The sequence below is a fragment of the Strix uralensis genome, chromosome 10 (assembly GCF_047716275.1).
Source record: "Strix uralensis isolate ZFMK-TIS-50842 chromosome 10, bStrUra1, whole genome shotgun sequence".
NCBI classification, from domain to species: Eukaryota; Metazoa; Chordata; class Aves; order Strigiformes; family Strigidae; genus Strix; species Strix uralensis.
In genome coordinates this window covers 18383591-18404794 of record NC_133981.1, presented here as the reverse complement: position 1 = coordinate 18404794, position 21204 = coordinate 18383591, and the positions used below count along the sequence as shown (strand labels likewise).

The 21204-nt window shown below is 44.7% G+C and overlaps 2 protein-coding genes across 3 annotated transcripts in view; one reads left to right on the top strand and one right to left on the bottom strand.

The window, feature by feature from the left end:
* Nucleotides 1–1214: 1214 nt before the first annotated feature.
* On the bottom strand, nucleotides 1215–3523 carry UQCC5 (ubiquinol-cytochrome c reductase complex assembly factor 5). Of its 2 annotated transcripts, none has more exons than XM_074879487.1 (3): nucleotides 3447–3523; nucleotides 3054–3232; nucleotides 1215–1577 (listed from the first exon to the last, which is right to left on the bottom strand). In XM_074879487.1, exons 2-3 carry the CDS (start codon nucleotides 3202–3204, stop codon nucleotides 1510–1512), a joined length of 219 nt encoding a protein of 72 aa, XP_074735588.1. In that variant the 5' UTR covers nucleotides 3205–3232; nucleotides 3447–3523; the 3' UTR covers nucleotides 1215–1509. The 2 variants fall into 2 exon arrangements, with proteins under 2 accessions (XP_074735588.1, XP_074735589.1); XM_074879488.1 differs by having other exon boundaries at nucleotides 3507–3516.
* A 172-nt stretch (nucleotides 3524–3695) lies between these two features.
* The window catches only part of NT5DC2 (5'-nucleotidase domain containing 2), a 28781-nt gene continuing 11272 nt past the window's right edge, over nucleotides 3696–21204 (top strand). The window contains exons 1-6 of the mRNA XM_074879486.1: nucleotides 3696–4112; nucleotides 11759–11943; nucleotides 12722–12796; nucleotides 14695–14750; nucleotides 16469–16562; nucleotides 20342–20470. Coding sequence (XP_074735587.1) covers nucleotides 3830–4112; nucleotides 11759–11943; nucleotides 12722–12796; nucleotides 14695–14750; nucleotides 16469–16562; nucleotides 20342–20470 — 822 coding nt within the window. The 5' untranslated portion in view covers nucleotides 3696–3829. The remainder of the gene's footprint in view (nucleotides 4113–11758; nucleotides 11944–12721; nucleotides 12797–14694; nucleotides 14751–16468; nucleotides 16563–20341; nucleotides 20471–21204) is intronic.

Here is a 21204-nt window from a genome sequence, read left to right as displayed (position 1 = left end):
TATGGAAACCAAGCACAAGAGTTCCAGAAGGCTCAAGAAGTAAAGGTAGATGGAGCTAAAGCTCATCAGTTTTCAAAATCTTTTTATTAATACTTTATTCTTTAATGTATTGCTACAATCAGGATTTACTTCAGTGCAATGATCTGTGACTGCAAAAAGGAGCTTGTGTGTGAGTTTTTGAACTTGGGCTCTACCTTGAAACTGAAGTCAAAATCTAGGTTATTACTTCTAAAATAGAGGGTTTCCCCAAGTAATTCATTTGCCGTCCAGTCAAAATATGCAGTGGCGCAGTCACATCTTTAATTCTCTGCCAGTTTTTTATTTCCTGAAAACACAAGTAGCACTAGTCCTCCAGATCAAGTCATTGGAAGACACAACACGAATAGCAGCAGTTACCCTCCACTTTCAGGTCAAGTACCTGCACCGTAACATCTTCAAAACAGCCATTGTCTCTTTAGTTGATGAAAACGTACTTCTGTGGAAAAAGGCTGTTGGGAGTTAGCCCAGGAATGTATGTAAGTACAGGAACTCCCTTGTTTCTGTTTTTAGGCTGGTTTTAAGAATTGGCTTCTTTGTGGAACCCTCAGCATATACCCATACCATCAGAAATAAAACGATTGCATTAATGTATGATCCTCACTGATTATACTCTCCTGGTCGCCCTAAAAGTGGTCACTGACGAGCTCCCACGCACCTAACAGCTAGTGCTACTGCGCTAGGGAGCAAAAGCTCTCCAGGACAGAGCAGTGAGCTGTGTTTTCCTTCTTTGGGGAGACAGGAGCCTGCAAACAGAATTCAGGTTTGCTAGGACTGCCACTGCGCATTCCTCTAAACTTGTGCCTGTGACCAGGTAAATGCATCAGACTTTTTTTCCCCAAAGCCCTCAGCTCAGTTCATTGTTAGAGTAGCAACAAGGGGTATTACAGCACTTGCAGGCAGTGGAGCCTGAATGCATGGATGACTTTCCAAACAGCATGGGCTGAGTAAACACTGAGCATGAAGTCGGTCCTCTTTTTATCTAGTCAAAATTATGCCACACTGGAAAGAAAACAAATCAGGTGCCAGAGCAGTTTCTATCAGCACAAAGGAAATGAACTAAAAATTACTATTTCCATTGTGCTGAGATATTATGTATGCAATATTTAACACTTCTTACCCGTTGGTCTTGTCACAATAATGGTGTCTCATCAAGCAAAGAAAAGCAGTAGCCAGACTGTTTACTCAGTTTAGTTTATTTAAAAGTACTAAACAAACATTAAATAAGTGGTGGATGCCTAAACACAATGAACTTTTCACTGTTGTATTTGGCTTAAATACAAAATATTAAAGATGTGAAGTAGAGGAAGAATAAAACTGCCAAAGCCATCTGAGAGTGTATTACACAAACTTGTGGATTACACTTCATCTTGCAGAGACAAAAATCTTCCCCTACCATCAGCATGGCACTGATGCTTCTTTGATATTAACGCAGGTGAAAGCATTCAGGACCTTCCCCTTGAAACATTTCAGCTAAAATTCATTTTTTTCCATCCTTGCCTCATACTGTCTTTCAGATCGTTTCCTGCGGTAAACATCATCTGCCAGAAAAAGATTTTTTTATATTAGCATTTTCCAAGTGCAAGATAATATTAAATGTATGAAGCCTGTCTTCTTTTTTAAACTTTTCAATCCAGTTTTCTCTTGCAGACACTGACTTGACAGGCAACTGAAAATTCAAGCCAACACAAATCCTTATTACCACTTAAAAATAGCTCATGTTCTCCCTCCCATCCAGGCTAAAGTTCTTCCCATCAGTCCTGATGAAATGTTTTTATAGGGAAACTAAGTTTCCAGTGTGATACACTCATTTCTTGTCTACTTTCCCACAAGGGTAATTAAAAAAACAAATGCCCAAACTAGCTGAAGCCAAAGGGAAATTAAATTATAGGCACAAAGTCAATGCCTGAGGACTGCCAGTATGGCTTCAGTATATTTATTTTTTTTAAACAAAACATAGGAATATGCCCACCTTCACTGTCTTCCTAGTCGTTCTTCCTGCCTCCCCTCACCCTGATTACCCCTAAATATCTATTGCCAAACACAAAAACCTCACTGACAAAAAAAAAGAAGTTACTGGTCTTGTACATTATCATGTTGCATGGATTATGGAGCAGTAATAAGGCTAAATTGCACAATTGTTATTATTACTGTAGTATAGTATCAGGCATAGCAATTCTTTTACTTTTGCAGGAAAACAAGGCTCGAGTTCAAATATAACAGCTGCTACGTGGATGTCATGCTTTAGTTTCTAACCTGACTTTATTACTATACAGGGTCACCTCAGAAATATTTAACTGAAAAACCACAACCCAAACCTTTATAAGTGAGCAAAGAAGCAATTTTGTTTGCAGTGAGTTTGTGAGCTATGGAAATTGTATCAATCTATTTTATTCTGCAGGAGACTCAGCTAGATTTCCTGTGTAAATAAGAATATTCTGATATAACATACAGTAGAGCTGATCCTTTTTCTGAAGTACACAAAAATTTCTAGCAAGGTTTCTTAAAGGGAAGAACGCTGTATTAAAACTAAATGGTTTAATTCTAGCAACTAAGTGCCATTAGCTAAGTTCTCATGACATACTCCTCCTGCTTTTTTCATTGAAAAAATGACATTTCAGATGAACCCACACCTACACTTAAATTCTGACAACCCTGGTGAGTCTTGTTTCAATGTAAAAAAAAAAAAAAAAATCTAATTTAGTATTCTAAACCCCGTTTTTTTGTTTCTGCCCAGTGTCTTCTGCTAGGGAGGCAGAATCTGGAGTGTCACACCCTGCACTCGAGAGAAGTGGCTGACTTGCTGACTATCGTTACAGGCCCCCAGGTGAGGACGGCACCGTCAGGCCCGGCCAACTTGTCGTTGCTCTCGTTCAGGGGAGCCGCCCCGTCGCGTTCAGCACTGGCAGGTGCTGCGGCCCACGGTACCGGCCCGGCCCCGGGGCTGCTCCGGGACCGAGGGGGTGCTGGGGGGAGGGACCGCGCCTCCTCCTGCCGCTCCCCCGGCCCTCACTTACAAAAGGTCTCCTTGCCGATGCGGACGTTAATCATGAACCACTCCATCGCTCCCCCGAGGAGGAAGAAGAAGGGCAGGAACCTGTACACGCCGAAGCGCTTCTTCCCAGGCACCAGCTGCAAGAGGCGCCTCACCCTCTTGCTCACCAGCATGACCGGGGCGGGATCGGCGCCTTCAGCGCTTCACAGACAGAGAAGAAAACAGGGGGAGGCGTGTGAGAGGCGGAACGGGACGGACAACGGCCCCCAGCGCCTACCGGCTGCGGGGGAGCCCCGGGCCCAGCTTCGCCCCCTCACGGCCATGGCGGCGCCTCAGCCCCCTTGTCCGCCCCCTCCTCCCCCGCCCGGCGGGAGGGCGCAGCCAATCAGCGCCGCGCCTACCGCGCGCCCCTCACCTCCCGCGCGGGCTGCCGACCCCCGCGCGCAACCGAACGGAAGGACGTGCGGACACCCACGTGACCCCGCCCGGGCCGGCTCGCCTCGCCTGATTGGCCGGGGCGGGGTCGGGGGCGGGGCTGCAAGGAGGGACCCGCCCCGACCGCCTGAGGGGCCGGAGCGCGGCGAGCGGAGCCCGCCCAGGCCCCGCCGCCCCCCCGGTTCCCTCGCGGCGAGGCGTGGCGCGGCCCGGCCAGGCCCCCTCGCACCGGGCGGCGGGGATTGGCCGCCCGGCGGGTGCCGCCGTGGGCCGGGGCCACGGGGAGCGGAGAGGAGCCGAGCCGAGCCAAGCCAACCCTGGCCGTGTGCGGGCTGCCCCGGGGCTGTAGCGTCCGGCGGGACCATGGCGGCGCTGGGCATGGCGGCACTGCGGAGGGGCAGCGGCGCGGCCCCCCGGCTCCTCGCCGTGGCCGTCTCCTGCCAGAGCTGCCGCCCCAAAGCCAGCCAGTGTCCCGGGGACGGCGGCCACGGGCAGCCCAGGGACCAGCACCCGGCGGCCCCCGGCAGAGCCCGGCGCGGCGCCGAGCCCGGCCCCGCCGCGGGCAGCCAGCCCCTCCCGGCCGAGGGAGCCGACACCAAGACCTACTTGTGGGCCAGGTACCACGAGATGAAAAAGCTGGTCTACGGTAAGGGCCGCCTCCGGGCGCTGGGACTGCCACGTCCTGCCGGGCTTGGCCTTTTTCCTTTTTTTTCTCCCCCTCTGCATCTTGGTGCCTTCCCCCGCGCTGCAGAACTGGGGACGTGCCCATCGCTGTGCAGCTGCCGGGGTTAGAAACCTTCTCCGTGGCAATGCCATCTGCACGCCTCCATCGCCCGGGGCCCTCTGGGATGGTTTTATTCCTATTGAAATCTCGCCCTGGTCTCCCTCTCCCCATCGTGGGGTTTCTCTCTGTGAACATCCCTCGGCTGGTCTCAGCGTTTCAGGAAAAGCAGAGTATGTGGGGTTCTTCACAACTGGCCCCCCTAACATGGATATCGTCATGGCAAATGGTTTAAATGCTGTGCTTGTTACATTTTGTTCTAATTTGCCATTGGTTGGCGTACAGAAACGTGGTTAGACTAGGACAAATAGTTACGTTGACTGATGCCGGGGTCCAACTTGTAACTTGCCATTGGCACAAGGGTGAGCATGGAAAAGACTGATGCTACAGCTGGTAGGATGTCTCTCCTGGGCTCAGTTTGTGTTACAGATGCAAAACACCTTTTACTTGTGTGCATGCGTGTTTTTGCTCCTCTGACCAAGAAGTTACCTGTCTCTATCAGGTACACTGAAATCTTGCTAAGCGAGGAGAAGACTCATGCCACTCACCAAATCTATGTGTAAAACAGATTGTGGTCTTTTTGGCAGCAGCAGACCTCTGCTGTATTAAACTCCCCCAAAAATGTGAAAAAACAGCTTTCATGGCATAAGGGCAGGGAACTTTTTCCTGCTGGTTTCTTGATTCTTGGAATGCTGAAGGTAAGCACGGTAGAGAGCTAGGAAGTGTGACTTTGTGTCTGCTGTTAAAGAGCTCTCCCTTAGCTTTTGTTTATCTAAGGGTTTGGAGAAAGAAGGCAGCCAGCCATAAGAATCTGGAAGAAACGTCTCGCTGTTTTGAGATTGACGAGTTCTGTCATTCCTTCCTCCCCCACCGTCCAGTACACGAGAGCTGACATAAAATCTAAAGTCCTTCATGGTACACAAATGTAAAGGAATTGGCCACTGATCTGTTGGATGCTCAGCCTGCTGCATTCCAGCTTTTGCAGGATGTGAGTTCCATTGTCTGAGCCACTGAAGGCAATACGGGGGGCTGACAGAGGACAGTAGCTTCGTGTTAAGTCCCTGCTCCAAGACTGAGTTGTGGTTTTTGAGAAGTTCCAACTCGTATGACTTGTAATGGTGTTTGGACCTTAATATCCTCAAAGGCATTTTTTTCTTTTCCACAGTGGTATTGAAACCTTAGATGCAGATATGTTAATAGGCTGTGTCATGGTCTTTTGGGAAAATGCTTAGTTTACTAAGTGACAGATTGTGAAGATTGTTATACTTTGTTGGCATACAGTTATTACTTGAGGTGGAGAAGTAATCAGAAGGACTAAATGCAAAATGAAGTTGGGTGAAGTAGCCCATGTGTTACACAGCAGACTCCTTACAAACCTTCAGGTAACTATTAGACATGTTGTATAAGAAGGCCGTCGTTTGTTTAAAGAATAGCTCCCCAAACCAAAATTTCAAGACTGTGCTGTTATTCAAGTCTGGTTAAGAGGAGACATAAACAGAGTTGGTCCAAGTTGGTTTTACATGTTGCTTTGATGACTAAATTGAATTGTGCAAAATATGGCATCGATGTGTTCCTTTGTTCTTGATTTCTAACTCTAATGTAAAAGTGAATGTCTGTGGTTGGGTTATGAATTTGAAAACATCATGTCTCAATAGTCATCATTGAGTTTGGGAAGACTCCTGTGGTGCCACCTTCTCCTTCCTTCTGTGAAACTCCACCTTTGTGAAGTTGTTTGTCCTATATTATCAGTTATTGGTTTTGGAGAGAGGTCTCTGCTAGTAGAATTTATGATGTCTTTTCAAACTATCTATTGCTTAGGACCTGATTTATAGAGCAATGTTGCATCTTTGCGCAGAGGGGATCCCAATGATAAATGCTGACCCAGTTGGACAGGGCAGGATGTGTAGGGCAAGAGCTTCTGTGCAGTGATACAAATGAGAGCACAACATAGCTACACAAAAGGTGCTGCTGAGGTAGACTCAAGAGAAACCATTCCCTTCATTATTCCCCCCTACCTTTTGAACACTGACTCTTAGGATCAAATTTCATTGCCTGTAAGAATTTGAGGCTACTACTTCCACTTAATGTGCTTTTTTTTTTTTTCCCTCTGCCAAAAGAAGAAGTATAATTGTGTTTGTCAGAGGGGTGGTGTTGAGCAAGACTTGCCATATTCTGATTTGATGACATCTGAAGTGTCAGGGGAGGCTGCTATGCTCTCTCAGTAAGCAATGTCTGAAGTTTTGCGCTCTAGGAAGCATCCAATCCTGAAATTTTAATGGAACTGGCAAGGAAGTGAGGATTTGGCTGTAATAAGCGTGTATGTTTTTTCCTAGATCTTTCAAACTTGTAAACGTGGCTACAATCAATGAGCTTTCCTAAGGAACCTTTAAAATGTTAACTTCTTGCCTCTGCATGACCAGCTTGAGCATGGTGGAATGTGAGAACTACTGACAAGTTTGCAGGCAGCAAGAAGTTGATTAGGCATTGATAACACTGAGGGTGTCACTCAGAACTAGTCCTTGGTCTTTTTAGTTTGTGTGGATCAAGAGATACCTTTACCTCTAAATAATGCAAGTCACAGTTGCCAACATGTGTCCATCGCATTTGGAAACAGGAGAGGAGACGACAGCCCTGTGTGATCATTGCGTTGGTGATTTTGGTGTGCTGCAGAGGTGGTTTTTGCAATCCAGCACATTTTGATTCTGCTCATGTCGCTAATCCCAAGCAGGCACAAAGATTGAAGGGCCTCACACTCTGCCAAACCAGGAAACGAGTCTAGTGCTATGATAATAAATGCCCTGCAAATCACTTAGGGAGTGTGCACATTTCAGGAGTTGTGGCATCTACAGATTGAGCTGGGGCTGGGAATGACAATTAGCAGCCAGAACTGGAAGTGCGACCAGTTATGTTAACTTCCCAGTTCTGCTTTCCTAAATGTAAATGTTTTTTCTTGCCACAAGAACTCATACTGGCATTTGTCTAGTGCCTTTGTGTATATAAAAATGTTGTTTTGGAATGAAATGGGTTTGTTTTAATATTGCTTTTGGTTCGTGTAGATTTCATTGGCGAGAAATCCTGAAATATTTAGACATAATGGCATAAATTCAAGACTATGGTCCAGTGTAATTTTCTCTTTTAATGTGGTTTCTCTGTCATTTAATGCTCTTTAAGTAATGTTTTCCTCTCCCTACTCTCTTGGTAGAGGCACCTACTTTGGCTGGTTGGAGTGCTTTGCAGGAAATGGTACAAAACAACACTTCAAAAGGATGAAAAGGTGCTTGGAAGGGAGGAAAACTGGCAGTTTGTCTTTAGAAAGCATGTCAGTGGGAGCAAAGGGAGCTTTCTGATTCATGAAGAACGTGGAGTGTGGTGGCCATCTGTTTTTCAGTATCATTCTTTTCCTCGTTAGTCTTACAAAGAAATTAGCACAGATGTCTGCTGTGTTGGACCTCTGGGAGTACAAAGGGTGTGAGAGATGGGGGTGAGTTGCCTTTTTTTATGTGTTATTTTTTACTAAGATGCTGGATCTGAGGCTGGGAGAAAAGGAGCATTTCCCGCATGATTCGGTTGGTACCCCCGGGAGCTCAGAAAAGCGCAGGACGTGCTTGGCACCTCCTGGCCTGAGCGTTTTTCACATCAGAAGGGGCCATATGGTGTCTTGGCGTCTCTAGCCGTTGCTTACAGTTAATTACCTGCTTTTGTTTCCATCTCTGCTGTCATGTTGGGGATTGAGTGTTATTGCTTTCTAATAATGCGGGCTATTGCCTGGGAAGTGGCACTTGTGTTGTTGTGAAGATACTCTGGTTTAAGCAGCTGTTCAGGGCCTCACAGTGGTAAAATGAAGGAGATCTGCGTTTACCTGGCATTTACACCCAGGTGTAAAAAATGCATGAGATCAAACATGCTTTCTTGTGGTCTGCCTTTGTTGCTGAGTTTCATCATGTACCATGGATATGCAGACACTTCCCTTAAAACCGTCAGAGTTGCAAACTGGAGCAAATTGTGCAAGTGTGCAGATTCCAGGGGTTTGTATCTATTGCAAGAGCTGCTTTTTCCCCACTGTCCTCAGATGTACGCATGCCAGTTCTCCCTTAGATCATACTTCCTGGGTGAAGTGCTGAGTAGACAGTGACTAACTGTGATATTGTCTCCTTTTCCAGTTAGGACACAGATGGAAAGAGTAGTTGGGATTATCGTTCTTTTTTAATAACCAAAACTGATTCTTATGTTGTTTTTTTTCTTGCTGTAATTTATCATATCAATCCAGCAATCTGTTTCGGTGTCTTGGCAGAGGAAAAGCAAAAGCTATCATTCTTGAAAAATGGCATCTTCATGGGCTTCTGGAGGGTGTCATCTGTTTGTTTTGACTCCACAATTGCCACACAGATTGAGGCAAAGATCCCTGGCAGATTACATGCTGAATGTCAGCAAAGCAGCAGCGCCCAAGGCTGCAGCCTGGGACTTGATTAGGCACTCAGAATTTGTAACCACCCAGGTGATTATTTAAAAAAAAAACAAAAACAAAAACAAAAAAAACCAACAAAAAAAACCCCAAAAAAACCCAAACAAAAAAAACCAAACCAAAAAACCCCACAAACTTCTTGAAACCTGGCTCAGTAAACCAGGCATGTTTGGGCTCTCGTATTGAAACCGATCTTGCACGCGCTCCCAGCTTCTGTCTCTTCCCTGCAGTAGTTTGAACCTGCAGAGAGACTGCATGAGCTTCAAGAGGAGATGGACACCTACCACTCTGTTGAGGAGGATGCTGCAAATGGACATTTACACTGAACCGAACATGCAGCATTAGTCTCTGGACCAAAACCCAGAGCTTTTTCCTTCTTTCCAGGATATCAGTGACTTTGAAACGACTGTAAATTTAAAATAGAGGATGATGGCGTGGAAGGAGCAAACTGTCAGCAAGCTGCTGCAAGTTGGTTTGGTGAGGATGATGTGTGATAGGAAACACAAGCAAGGAGCTGTGTGGTGCTCCAGGAAGTGTGCGTAGGGAACACGGTGTGTGTGAGGCAATGGTGATAAAGCGTTTTGGCTAGTGTATGCATCTTTTTTCAGCCTTTATGAGGTAAGAAAGAACATGCTGTGTAAGTTAGTGACAAAATGTCGGAGTGGGGCAAAACGATCTGGGCAGGAGGCTGTCAGAGAACAGCAGAGAGGCTCTGTATGTTTGAGGCTGGCAGGGAGGAGTAATGACTTCATCCAGTGGGTCTAAATATACTTCATAAATCATACTGTGGCACAGTTACTGCTTATGCTTCTGATCGCAGATAAGACTGGCTTCATGCACTTGGCAAATCTCAGACTACTCTTTTCTTGTTACAAAAACATACCACTCCCTTAGCTTTCCTTGACAGTATTTTTGCAAAAGTTGTGGCTGGCATATGTTGTTGAACCTGGATGGGTCTTGGTGTCTTCTGTGAAAGGAGAGATGGGGTTCAGGCAATGGCATTTTGTGCTGCTCTCAGACTATCAAAATGTGTTGTCATAAAGCTGTTAGCAAATGGTGAGTGTTGGAAGAGGTTGACCTCTCTGTAGGGATATGGTAGCAGCAAGTGGGGTGCATTTGTCATTTTAAGAAAAAAAAAAAAAAGTGCTTTCATTAGAAAAGGAAAGCACGGCATATTGGCACTGTGATGTGATTAAGGCTGTGTCATCTTCTTTGTGAGAAAGAAAAATAACACCCTGCAAATCCCAGTGTATGCTTAGAAAAAGATCTTCCCACAAGTTATCTGGAGGTGAGGACAGGAAGTGGAGCTCTGTTTATGGTGCAAAGAGCATTTATGATGAGATGAAAGTTGTGATCATCGGAATCCTATTTACATTTCCTATCTTTTAAAATCCCGGTGGAAAGTACTCTGATTGCGTCCACTCTCTTCAGCCTCTTCCAGGAACCTTGCCACCAGCAGAGTCACTGAAAGAGAGCTCTTGTTCCTGCTGTGTAGCCAGTAAGTCAGCCCTCCTGCCTTAAAATACTGCTTTCTTTTCTAGTAATTCCTCTCTAGTTGATCTGGTGAATTGCATTTGAAGGCCAAAGGAAAGTGAGTTAGGAGAGAGGGATGGGTATGTGTTGTAATGCATCTCTCCCCTGAAAAAATAAATATTATGATATATCTGAATCCTGTTTCTTTGGTCACCTCTTTGGATTAGTGCTCGCAAATGTACTTTGGACTTTTACCTAAATTCTGTAATCATTCCAGACAAAGTCTTATTGAGAATGGCTGGTATCTCTTTCTAATAATATTTTTTTTGTTCTAGATTCAGATGAAACTTGTTTTTATAGCAAGGAAGCACTAAAGAACCGGCACAGGGGTTCTTGCTAAAAGCCTAAAGTTAAGGTAGGAAGGGAAAACAAAAATCCTATTCACTGATGCTGTGTAGGATCTGGAAAATGTCTGCACTTTTCCTATCATTCAAAGAGAAAATTGCCCGTCTTTGAGGAAGGAGGAAATGTGTCCTTCCCCCCTCTGTCCCCCAGTGTGAATGTGACTAGGCAACCTACTACAGGGAACTATTTTTATTGCTTTTCCTCATCTTGCAATGGACAGTTCTTGTGGAGCGGGAAGCCTGGGGAGGGTCTGTTCCTGTCTCTCCCATTGTAGTGCAGCTAAAGCTCTCTGCTCTCTAGACTAGCTCTGAAAAAGGATGTACAGGTAGTTCAGCTGCTAGGTCACTTAACCCCCATTTTCCCAGTGGTCTGGAGAGCAAAGAGTTATTCACAAGCATCTTGAACAGTAACCCTGTTTTGAAGTGACAAACCACATGCAAAGACTGAGCTGTTTCCACAGCTGTTTATCAGAGGAAAGCAGATAACTTGTTGCTATCAGTATTACATGCTCCAAAAGCATAGCTTAATGTGGTTTTTTTTTTTTACATTTTGTTGGTGTTTGTACAAAACCTAGTTTTATCCTGACCAATAATAATAAAAAAAGGCCCTAACGGTACCTGCAGGATTGCTCTGTGAAGTCTGGCTGCTTCTGTGAGAAACAAAAAATGCCAACAGGCAAACCTCAAAATTTCTAATTCGAAGTAATCTAGATTTCTCAAAGAGGAGAGTTAGCCTGTTTGTGTTGCTCAAGTTTTAAGTGCGGGGCACATGTTTTTCTGGTGATATACTGCAGCTACCTTTCACTTTGGTGAGCCTGATGAAACTGCAGCTGCTGTGAGCTAGAAATTTGACACTTCAAAATCTCGAGTCTGCTTTGCTTCATGTAGGCCAGGGACCCAAGGACATTGTTTTGCAGCTTCCCGACACAAAAGGTCAGTCTTACTGTGAAAATGGTTAGCATCATCACCAGACACAGCCAGAGGTTTCACAGTGTGTTTTTTCACGGGGAGGATTATTTGAGTGAGTTAACAGCAGCAGCCTTCAACAGCAGCACAGTGCTCCTTTGCTGCTGCTGTGTGGTACTTCTACCTTCTGTCAGGTCCAGAATGAAAAGTTGACATTTCAGTGATCCTCTCAGTTTCTCTAACCTCTCCCTTTCCCTTCCTCTTAGATCTCCTTCCACCAGGAGTCTGCAATCTTCTCAACCCAGCCGCTATCTACGCTAACAACGAGATAAGCCTGGGAGATGTTGAGATATATGGCTTTGACTACGATTACACATTAGCACAGTATTCTAATTTACTACACTCTATGATTTTCAACACTGCCAGAGACATCCTAATAGAACAATTCAAGGTAATGATGTGCTAAGAATTTCCACTCAATTAAGCTTACTGCTGTCTTTGCAATGCCCCAGACATGCCTGCAAAATGCACGTTGTGTACATGTATCAATTACTGCTTTTATTGAGATAAATTTCATGTTTCACAATCTTTGATTGTAGAAAAATTTGTCTGTACATGGAATTAATCTCCTTTGAGACAATTTACCATGCGCTACATTCCTGAGGTTTTATAAATGTGGAGCAGGTACCTTAGTCTAGAAAGGTCTGGTCTGTTTTACTTAACTATGGAAATAATGCCTATGCTGCTGGTTCGAGGAACATGTGGTGGATAAACATGAACCATGGGCCAACACTGAAGCCATACACAACTTGACATGTGCAAGTCAATGTGGATCAGGCTGTATAGCATGTCCAGTAATGGACACCCTGTTTGCAATAGGTGACCGGTCTCTGCATTTTCTTCTCGTCATGTCTTTCTTTGTAGAGGGGCTCTGCAGTGCCATGGCTTTGCCAAATACATGCATTGAATGGAGCTTTCTAGAAATGCCCTCGCTGCCTGAGTGAATCTGTTACGTTTTCACTAGTGTCCATTACATGAGAGAAACTAGTTTTGGGGATTCTGATCCTTTGTCTTTCTCCATTCATCCACTTTCTTTGTTGAAGGGACAAAATGAAGTGCACCTGTTCCTTGGTCAGTTTATGCCTGGGGTGAGATGACTAGCAGGACTAAGTCAGCTGTACAGGTGAAATAATTTAACCCAGTGCTTATGTCACTGTTTGTCTTCCCAGTATCCAGAAGGGCTTGGGAAGTATGACTACATTCCAGGGTTTGCCATACGTGGACTTCACTATGATGTACAAAAGGTAAGCTGTACAAAGTTGTCTCCTGGGCTCTGTCTTCCCTTGTGTTATGTTTTTAGTGGAAATACTTTCTGTCATTGCTTGCAATACCATTGATCACCAGCTATCAGTGAATCCAGGTGGCCGTGCTTTTCATTGAGTGGGTTCTTCTTGCTTATAAACCTTCCAAGGGAAAGAGGTCTTTTGTGTTTGCATACCCTCTAGCAGAATAGGACCTTCTAGCAAAGACCTCTGGTAAACAGCCTTGCCAATTTAAAAGTCAGTTAATTCTGCTGGCTAATTAATAGAAAACTCAGCTTGTTTGTGTCATCATTTCGATCTTTCAGGAAATTTAAACAACAAACCTCAATCCTGCATCTACAAGTACTTGCCAGGAGCAGAGGCATTATGTCTTACTCTAATAATAGAAATGACTTGTCAGGAGAATGTTTTAGGAAGCCTTCCCCACCCCCTACCCCGAATAATAGGACTGCCTGGAAAAAGATCCAAGCTACTTGAGATGCATGCTTCTTAGGAGCACAAGCAAGCAAAGAGCAAGCATTAACTTTAACCCTTTTCAGTGCTTTGGACCGATTCCCTGAAAGCCTGATGCCCAGTGATGTCATACTGGCTGCTGCAGCCAGGCAGTCAGGTGGGAGCACAGCAGAGAAAGTTGCTTTGCTGTAGTAGTAGTTCTTATGTTGAGCTTTGAGCAAATTCAGGGAAGCGGGGAGTACAGGCTGGAGTGTGCGTGCTGTTCTCTAGCAGTGGGAAAAAGGAGAATGAATTAAAAAACTATATAGAGTTTTCCCATGTCTTTTTTCCTAACTGCGGTGACAGCATGGCAGCAGACCGCTCATGCCTCTGAATTCACAAAGTAAGAAGTAGATCTGTGAGGAACTGAAGTTTCTTTCTATGTTAAAATCTCTGTCTGATATATCAGAGAAACAGAGGCAACTAGCCTAGCCAAGCAAAGTGCCCTTTGAGTGAGTAGAAGGTAACAACTCTCTTTTTCTCAGGATCAGAGTTTGCAAAATACACGAAAAACTGGGTAGTGCCTGTCTAAGTAAATCTTTCAGCATATTTGCCTGCACTCCTAACAAACTAATGAGAGGGCTGCCCATGGTGTAACAAGCTGCACTGGTATGGTATCTTGATAAAAGAAGGTGCCTGAAGGTTGTGAATGCTCTGTGGAATCAATTACCTTGCACTGTGGTAGAAACAGCACCAATAGTTCGATGCTGTGTCCTTGTTCTGGTTGCAGAGTGATGTGATTTTAGTGTGAGGCTGCTTTCTGTGCCCAGAGAACTTGTGTTACGGCTTCAGAATGATGGATGGAGGAGAAAGGATGACTCATGAATACGAGTCTGATAGAAAAAAATGCAAAGAAAGCTCTAACGTTACCAGCCTGACGTGTTCATGAACATCTTTGCTTAAATGTTTATTGGGGAGGGGAGAGCTCTTGTGTGAAGAAAATGACTGGGTGCAGCTGTGCTCTAAACCAAAACTTGTCCACTTAGTTCTGCTTAAGATAAATGTGACGAGAAATAGATCTCTTGTGCACACAAAGCTCCTTTGGAATGTGTGTGCTTTTGGAAGGGAGATAAGAAGAGACTGTCTAAGTCACAGAAACATTGTTCTCTCTGTCTTTCAATTGCATCCTTATCCACAAATTTAGGAGTGTAACAGACAGTGGTGTTTTGGCTCATAGAAAGAGGGTCTTTTGCCAGAGAGGCCAATAAAAAGTCACACTATGAATAAGTGTGTGTGAAAGTGGCTGGAGAGTAAGTGTAGCTTAAAGTGTGGGATGTTTATAATGAATTTTACTTTCTAAATGTCATTTGTGCGCAACTTGAAATTTAAATAAGGTTTCAGTGTAAACCTACCCAATTCTAACAGTAAATATCTATCCCTTATCACAGAGTCTTCTCATGAAGATCGATGCTTTCCATTATGTCCAGCTGGGGACGGCATACAGGTCTGTCAGTTCTGAAAACCATTTTCTAAATGCCCATATGTGCAAAGGTGGATTACTAAATCTGAGTGTACGTTCATGACATATGGGGGTTTTTGTTGAGCAGAGCACAGTCTTGTCTGGCTTATCCTGTTTGCGCTTGCTTCAAATGCTTACCTGGCATCTAATTGCAGGGAGTTATTTTTCTCAAGCATTTCAAGCCAAGTGTGGGTGGGAGGACCTGGAGCTTTTTGTAATGGTTAATAACACATCTGGTCACGTACTCTGCATGATGTCTGAGCTGCAGCTACAGCATGCCCGGGTTAATGTCTGTAAGCAAACAGCACAACTAGGAAGATTCCTCCATATGTGGTCCACGTACGGGCCTGTCTTCTCCAGGCAGGAGTGTATCCCAGCAGTGGTCTGCTGTGCCTTGTCACAAAGCTAAGAGGAGAGTGGTCTGGATGTGCAAATAAAATTTTAAAGCAGTGTCAATAAGGTAATGATGCATCAGAATCTGGGCTCAGTTTAAGGCCTAGGTTGTCCTATTTTTCTTTCCCTTTTGTTGTTCTCCAAGGAGAACTGGGTATGCTTTGGAATATGTGGCTGAAACAGTGCAAAGCAAACTTTTCTCCAAAATGTAGTGAGACTGGAGCCTGGGGGAAAGCCTTGCCCCAGAGTGGAGTGGGGTTGGTGTGTAAGAAGTAGTAATTCACAGATATCAGTAACAGAGCTCCTGTAAGTCTGTTGTATTTCCTGAGCATGGAAGCTAATGTGTTTTTTTTTTCTTGAACTCTGCCCTTTTGCTGTTAAGCTTCAGTTACAGTAAACACTCTAAGAATATTAAGAAGGGGGTTTCATAATCAGAGAGAATTGGCTTCTTTGAGTGGTAGCTTGGGGAGTGGGGGCAGGGGGTTGGTACTGCCCCATATTTCACTTCAGCTTCATAAAGAGATTTTTACCGAAAACACATTGAAACTTTTTTTCCCCCCTAGTGTCCTTTGTAACTATCCTTCTTGGAGAGTCCTTTTCCTAAACCTTTGCTTTTGAGCAAAACTGAGGCAACTTTTAACGTCTCAGAGGCTGTATGGTGATTGAACAGGAAAAGAGAAAGGGAAAGGTGCTGACTGCTTGAGTAAACAGCTATCAAAACTTACGCAGGAGGTAAAACCTGCAGCAGTCAGATAACCTGATGTTCATGAACGGTACAACTCATAGCTATGCTTGTGATTACAGTGTTCTGGGGAAGAACAGTGATCTCTGTTGAATGGTCAGTGAGGAACTTGTTTTGCTTAAGAAAACTGAATAGGAAGGAAACATCATTTTCAGAAAGCTCTTTTTGTACACCTTTGCATTTAACGGTGCTATGCCTCGTGGAAGCAACCTCTCCAAAACTACAGTTACCCAGTGCTGCCAAAGTCAGGTCATGGGGCCGATTTGGTGGGGCAGTCCTGTCAGCAGATCGACAGTTTACAGAGGGAGGCCTCTGTCTGAACTCTCTGCTGGAATGTGGATAAAGCCCCTCAATTAACTTGAAGGAGCAAACAAGGTATCTGAAAAATGTCTCGAGTAGGATTTTATGTGAATCTTAAGAAATCATGGAGTTGTCAGGCGCTCTGCCTATCTCTTTTGTATAAGAGAAATGTGTGTTTTAGAAAGGAGCCTGTTCTCTTTCTCTGCAGTTTGTAGCTCTGTGCAGACTGGGGATTGTTGACAAACTATTTCTGTTGTTTTGTGTCTAGAGGGCTCAAACCAGTGCCTGATGAAGAGGTAATCGAACTCTACGGTGGTACGCAGCACATCCCCCTGTACCAGATGAGTGACTTCTATGGCAAGGTATTGTAAGCCCTCTACTGCTGTGATGCAGCAGCTCTTTAACCAGATAGGAAAACAGAGTGAATTGTATGAGCATGTAAATGACTCCAGCCTCCCTTGGACTCCAAAAGGCTCAGTCCCTAGTGAGCTGCAGTGTGTGTTTTTTTTTTCTAGTGGGAATTTGCCCCAGAGGTTATTTAGCAGTTTAGCATGTGAAAGCCAGCTGCAAAGCTTTCCTAAACACCAGGGCTATTGGCCTAGAGCTGAATGGCTCTGGAGACTGATAGGGAGATGTTCCTTGCTTGTTCCTTGGCCAGATCTAGCTCGCAGGCTACCAGGGCATCCTGCAGTGCTGGCATTTGCAGCAAGTTGTACAGGAGGGGTGGGGTATGTGTGTGTAGCAGCAGGGTGTTTGCAATGCCTTTCTCTCTCTGGTTTTGGGTAGGGTTTTTTTTCTTCATGAAAGAGATTCCCCCCTCTCCACACCTCTTGAGACCTACTCAGTGGATTATTCATAGGGTTGGCATCCGTGAGTGTTACGAGTCTTTTTAGGCAGAAAAGCTTACTGTCACAGTAAACGACTGAAATTCTGTCCACAGGAGCTGTACAAATCCTTTGGTTGTCTGAACTAGAGGAAGTTAGGAGGAATTTTTCTTCATCAAGTGCCTAGTGTGGTGCAGTGGGCAAGCGGGGCCATTCACATCCCTTTCCCCCCAGAACTGCTTTGTTTCTTGCCCTTTGTTAGTTCAGTTGCCTTAGGGGAAGCTGGAAGGAGAAGGGCAGGCTTCCTCTGGTTAATATCCCTTTGAGTCTGCTGTGTGAAGTCTCCAGCAAGGTCACTTTTTGATTTCTCTCTCTGTCTGTCTCTCTCTCTCTCTCTCTCTTGGGAACAATTAATCTGAGTGGTTGCTTTCTGGATAAGTATATACTCTGTTTATAGCTCAGTGTTGTTTCCAGCTTTGAAATAGGATGTTTCTGTTTTGAATTTGATATCTGTCTGTAAACTGCACTCAGTTAGCCTCCCTCTGTGCAACTCTCCTCACTGTTGGCAAACTTGAGGTGATTTCACCTTTGTTTTGAAATAATTGTAAACATGAAATCTGCTTCGAGTTTTGGCCTTTTGTAGGACCAGGTGCTTATGCCAAGGTGCCTTTCTGTGCTGCTTTGTACATACCAGGTGTTCTCTACTCTCCTGTAGTTTAGTACTGAAAAATTCAGTATAACATTTGGCCACAGAAGTAAGAATAGCAGCTTATTCTTTGCAAAGAGGTGAATCTCCTCTCCTAATAATGTAATGAACTCCATAAACTAATAGGTGGATCCCACAGAGAACGAAAGTATATACAACTAATGCCATTTGCATCCAGCAATGTCTGCTCAACCTGTGCCAGTAACACCTTAGTGGGAAACCATCTGGGTTAAGATGACTGCTGGTGTGAGCAGGGGCAGTGCAATTGGTGTGGAGTGAGGCTTTAGCAGGGATCTTTGACCTTGTCCTCTTTAGTCTGCCATGCTGATGTTGCTACCTGTATGGGTGACAGCAAGGTCTGTCAGGTCAGTGATTCCAGGCCACAAGGCATAAGTGGGACTGAGGTAGCTGAAGTATGTAAATATTCTCCCTTAAGGGTTTTCTTGATCCTCTGTTGGCAGGAGTGTGTGGACAGCTACCAACATCCCAACACCTGCAGTAGGTAGGCACAGATCTTGCCCAGGCTTAGACAATGCAGCTAGTGTGGTTTTCCCTGGCAGGACTAGTGCTGGCCTGTAATGAAGGTGGGGAACTTATGGGTGTTGTGGAAAAAGCATATGTAGTATTATTTCTAAAACTACGGTCCAGTTTTCATCCTGACTTGTGTCAATATGTCTGCTCTAAGGAAGTTGAGGCCACTAAAGGGAGGGGGGAAGGCTGGACTTGTAGGATGATGGCATAGAGGACAAAAATGAAATCAGAGTTGACTACCTACAAGGTAAGTCTTTGCTGTTAACACTGAACGTTTAACTGTCTCTATGTTTAAGGTCTTGGTGGGACAGGTCATTGCTCTGCTGTGCTCTGCTAAATCCCATACCAGTTATTTCAGTAGGAATTGCCTGTCTGTGTCCCTCTTGGTTCTTTTCCAGAATCACTGAATACGAAAAAAGGTGGGGGCTGTTTTCAGGAAATGTTGGTTTTGCTAGAGGGAGAAATGTTCCCTTAGCAACTACATATCAAAATGGACAAAAATCCATTGAAAAGCTTCAGCAAGTATTGTGAAGCAGCACCACTGTGTGCAATATGTGGCCCAAACCAGAGGGTGTTCTTTGTGTTCTCTTCTGCTGTAGGTCAAGTTGTCCTATGTGGGCTGGCTGGATGGATAGAAATTGTATAACCCCCAGCATAACAACATAGCTTTTGATCGCAGTATTTTTTGGTAACAGACCTCAGACAAAATGCTGTTTGTTATTCCTTTGCCCTTTTGCATCTTCTTTCTTGACCCCAATTTGTTTTGTCCCAATATTGCCTTTAGATAATGCTGCAAACAGAGTGTTAGTCTCTTGTTCTACCCTTACATGACCAGACTAAATGGGAGATGTCAGGATGTAACAACAGTAACATGACGGTGGCACATCTTTGTCATTAGGCAGTGTGTGCCCTCTGTCAGCTTCCACCATGTGTACCTTCCGTGATCTTTCAGATGCTGCTTTCATGTCTGTCCTTCACACAGCTATAATAAATGCCTTCTGATGTGGACCAGTGTTATCCTAAAGTTGCAACTTCGCAGCTGTCAGTCATGGATTGCTCAAAGCTCACATGCACAAGCATGATGTGACTGATTGCCAGGGCACCTCTGGTGACCAGGTTCATTGAGAGGTCTGTGTGCTTCCCAAATTGCTTTTCATGTACAAGACCTTAGTAAGTGTCCCCTTGGCTGATCTGGGATCTGGCACTTCAGTGTTGAAAGATGAAAAAATTGATTCCAGCCTCAGCTTACCAGTGAGACTCACCATAGTCCTCTGCACATGTGGTACATACTGAATAAACAAGTTGTATTTTACTGGAAGGGCCCTCTGGAGCCAAGGTTCGCTGTCAACCTGCTGATAGGTTTGTGATTGATAGGCAACAAAAATAGCAAAGTATGGGAGAGCTGCAACCTTGCCTAATGCAAGGTGAGTTACTCCTTGGTCAGGATTTAATTGTCCATTTCCACTTGACTGCTGCGTGGGCTGAAGTTCTTTTTCCTCTTCTTTGTGCCCACTCCAGGTTTTCCCTAGCGACTCCAGGGTAGGCAGGCATTGACAAACTGCTTGTTGATGTGATTCTTACACTGCCGTGGGAAACCTCCCTGGAACGTGGTTAGAGCAGCTTTGGTGTCCATGTGTCCAATGTCACAGCCTGGTTTAAATGAGCAATGGGGCACCTCCAGCAAGGGCCACAGCTGCTTCTGTTCTGTTGGTGCCTGTATTAATGCCAAGAGGCCAGGTGGGAAGCAGAGGGCATGGGGTTGAAATAAGTGTCTAGGACCAACCCCCCACTTCCTCCACCTTCACCCCATGGTGTTAATGATGCTGGGTTTGTTTAATGATTTCTGTGAAGGAGAAGCCTCTCTCTTGTTAAGTGTTAATGCATTAGGTTAGTGTTTTGGTTGAGAAGAGAGGGCTTCTTGCTGAGTGGCTGGGACTTTCCACATTAGTGTTTTTCTTTTTTGTTAGCCTGGAAAGTCTTCCAGACGGTACTGGGTGATATCAGTTTGTTTATAGGGTTTCCCTTTTTTTAAAAAAAATATTTTTTGTTTAATGTGTTTCTTTCATTTTTTGCTTTCCAGGGTCCATCACTTAAGCAGTTTATGGACATTTTTTCTCTTCCTGAAATGACGCTGCTCTCTTCAGTCATTGATTACTTCATAACTCACGGCATTGAGTTTGACCAGGTGCATCTTTACAAGGATATATCTGTAAGTAAAATGTCAACTGCCCCATAGCTCATACCACATCAGCATTGTGAGCTCTTTGGCTTGTTAGCACTGGTGAGCTCTGCAGTACCCAAACCTAAGGGGCTGTTAGTGAGTAGCTTAATACGACAGCATTGATGCCCCTTTAGATGAGCATTACCAGAGAATATTCAAGCTGTGTTTTCAGAACATGTTAGGTTTCTGTCTGTACGACAGAGCTGGTGTTGCTGCACGCTATCTCTTGCAGGAGTGCCTAGGCTGGTTAAGTTGAAGGTCCTTCCGTGGGAAATATTTCACAAAGCTTGTGTGAATGTTTTCTGGTTCTGCAGACTTTTAAGCTCTATGTTTTCCTGTTAATATCTCATTTTTCAAAGAGACTTGGTCTGCTCATGTACCAAGCAGTTTGCTTTATGCAGCGATTGTTGTGAAACACCTGCCCCTGCCCTTGCCTGCTCTAAGAATCCGCCCCTTCCCTTTGCAGCTACAGAGTAGTCTGATCCTTTTGGGGTGTTTTCCAATGAGTGACTGTAGCTTTCAAGAGCCATTTGCTCCAAGATGCTAACTGTGCCCTCCAGCTTCACAGGATTATCAGCATTGTTAGGGGATACTGTTTGACTTATTAGTTAATGCTGTAGTGGAGATGTAAGTGCTTGAGATTGCTGCCCTGGCTGACTTCTGTTGGCAGACTATGGGTCTTCCTCGGTAGCCAAGCCTTATTGCATGCCTTTTTCCATGGA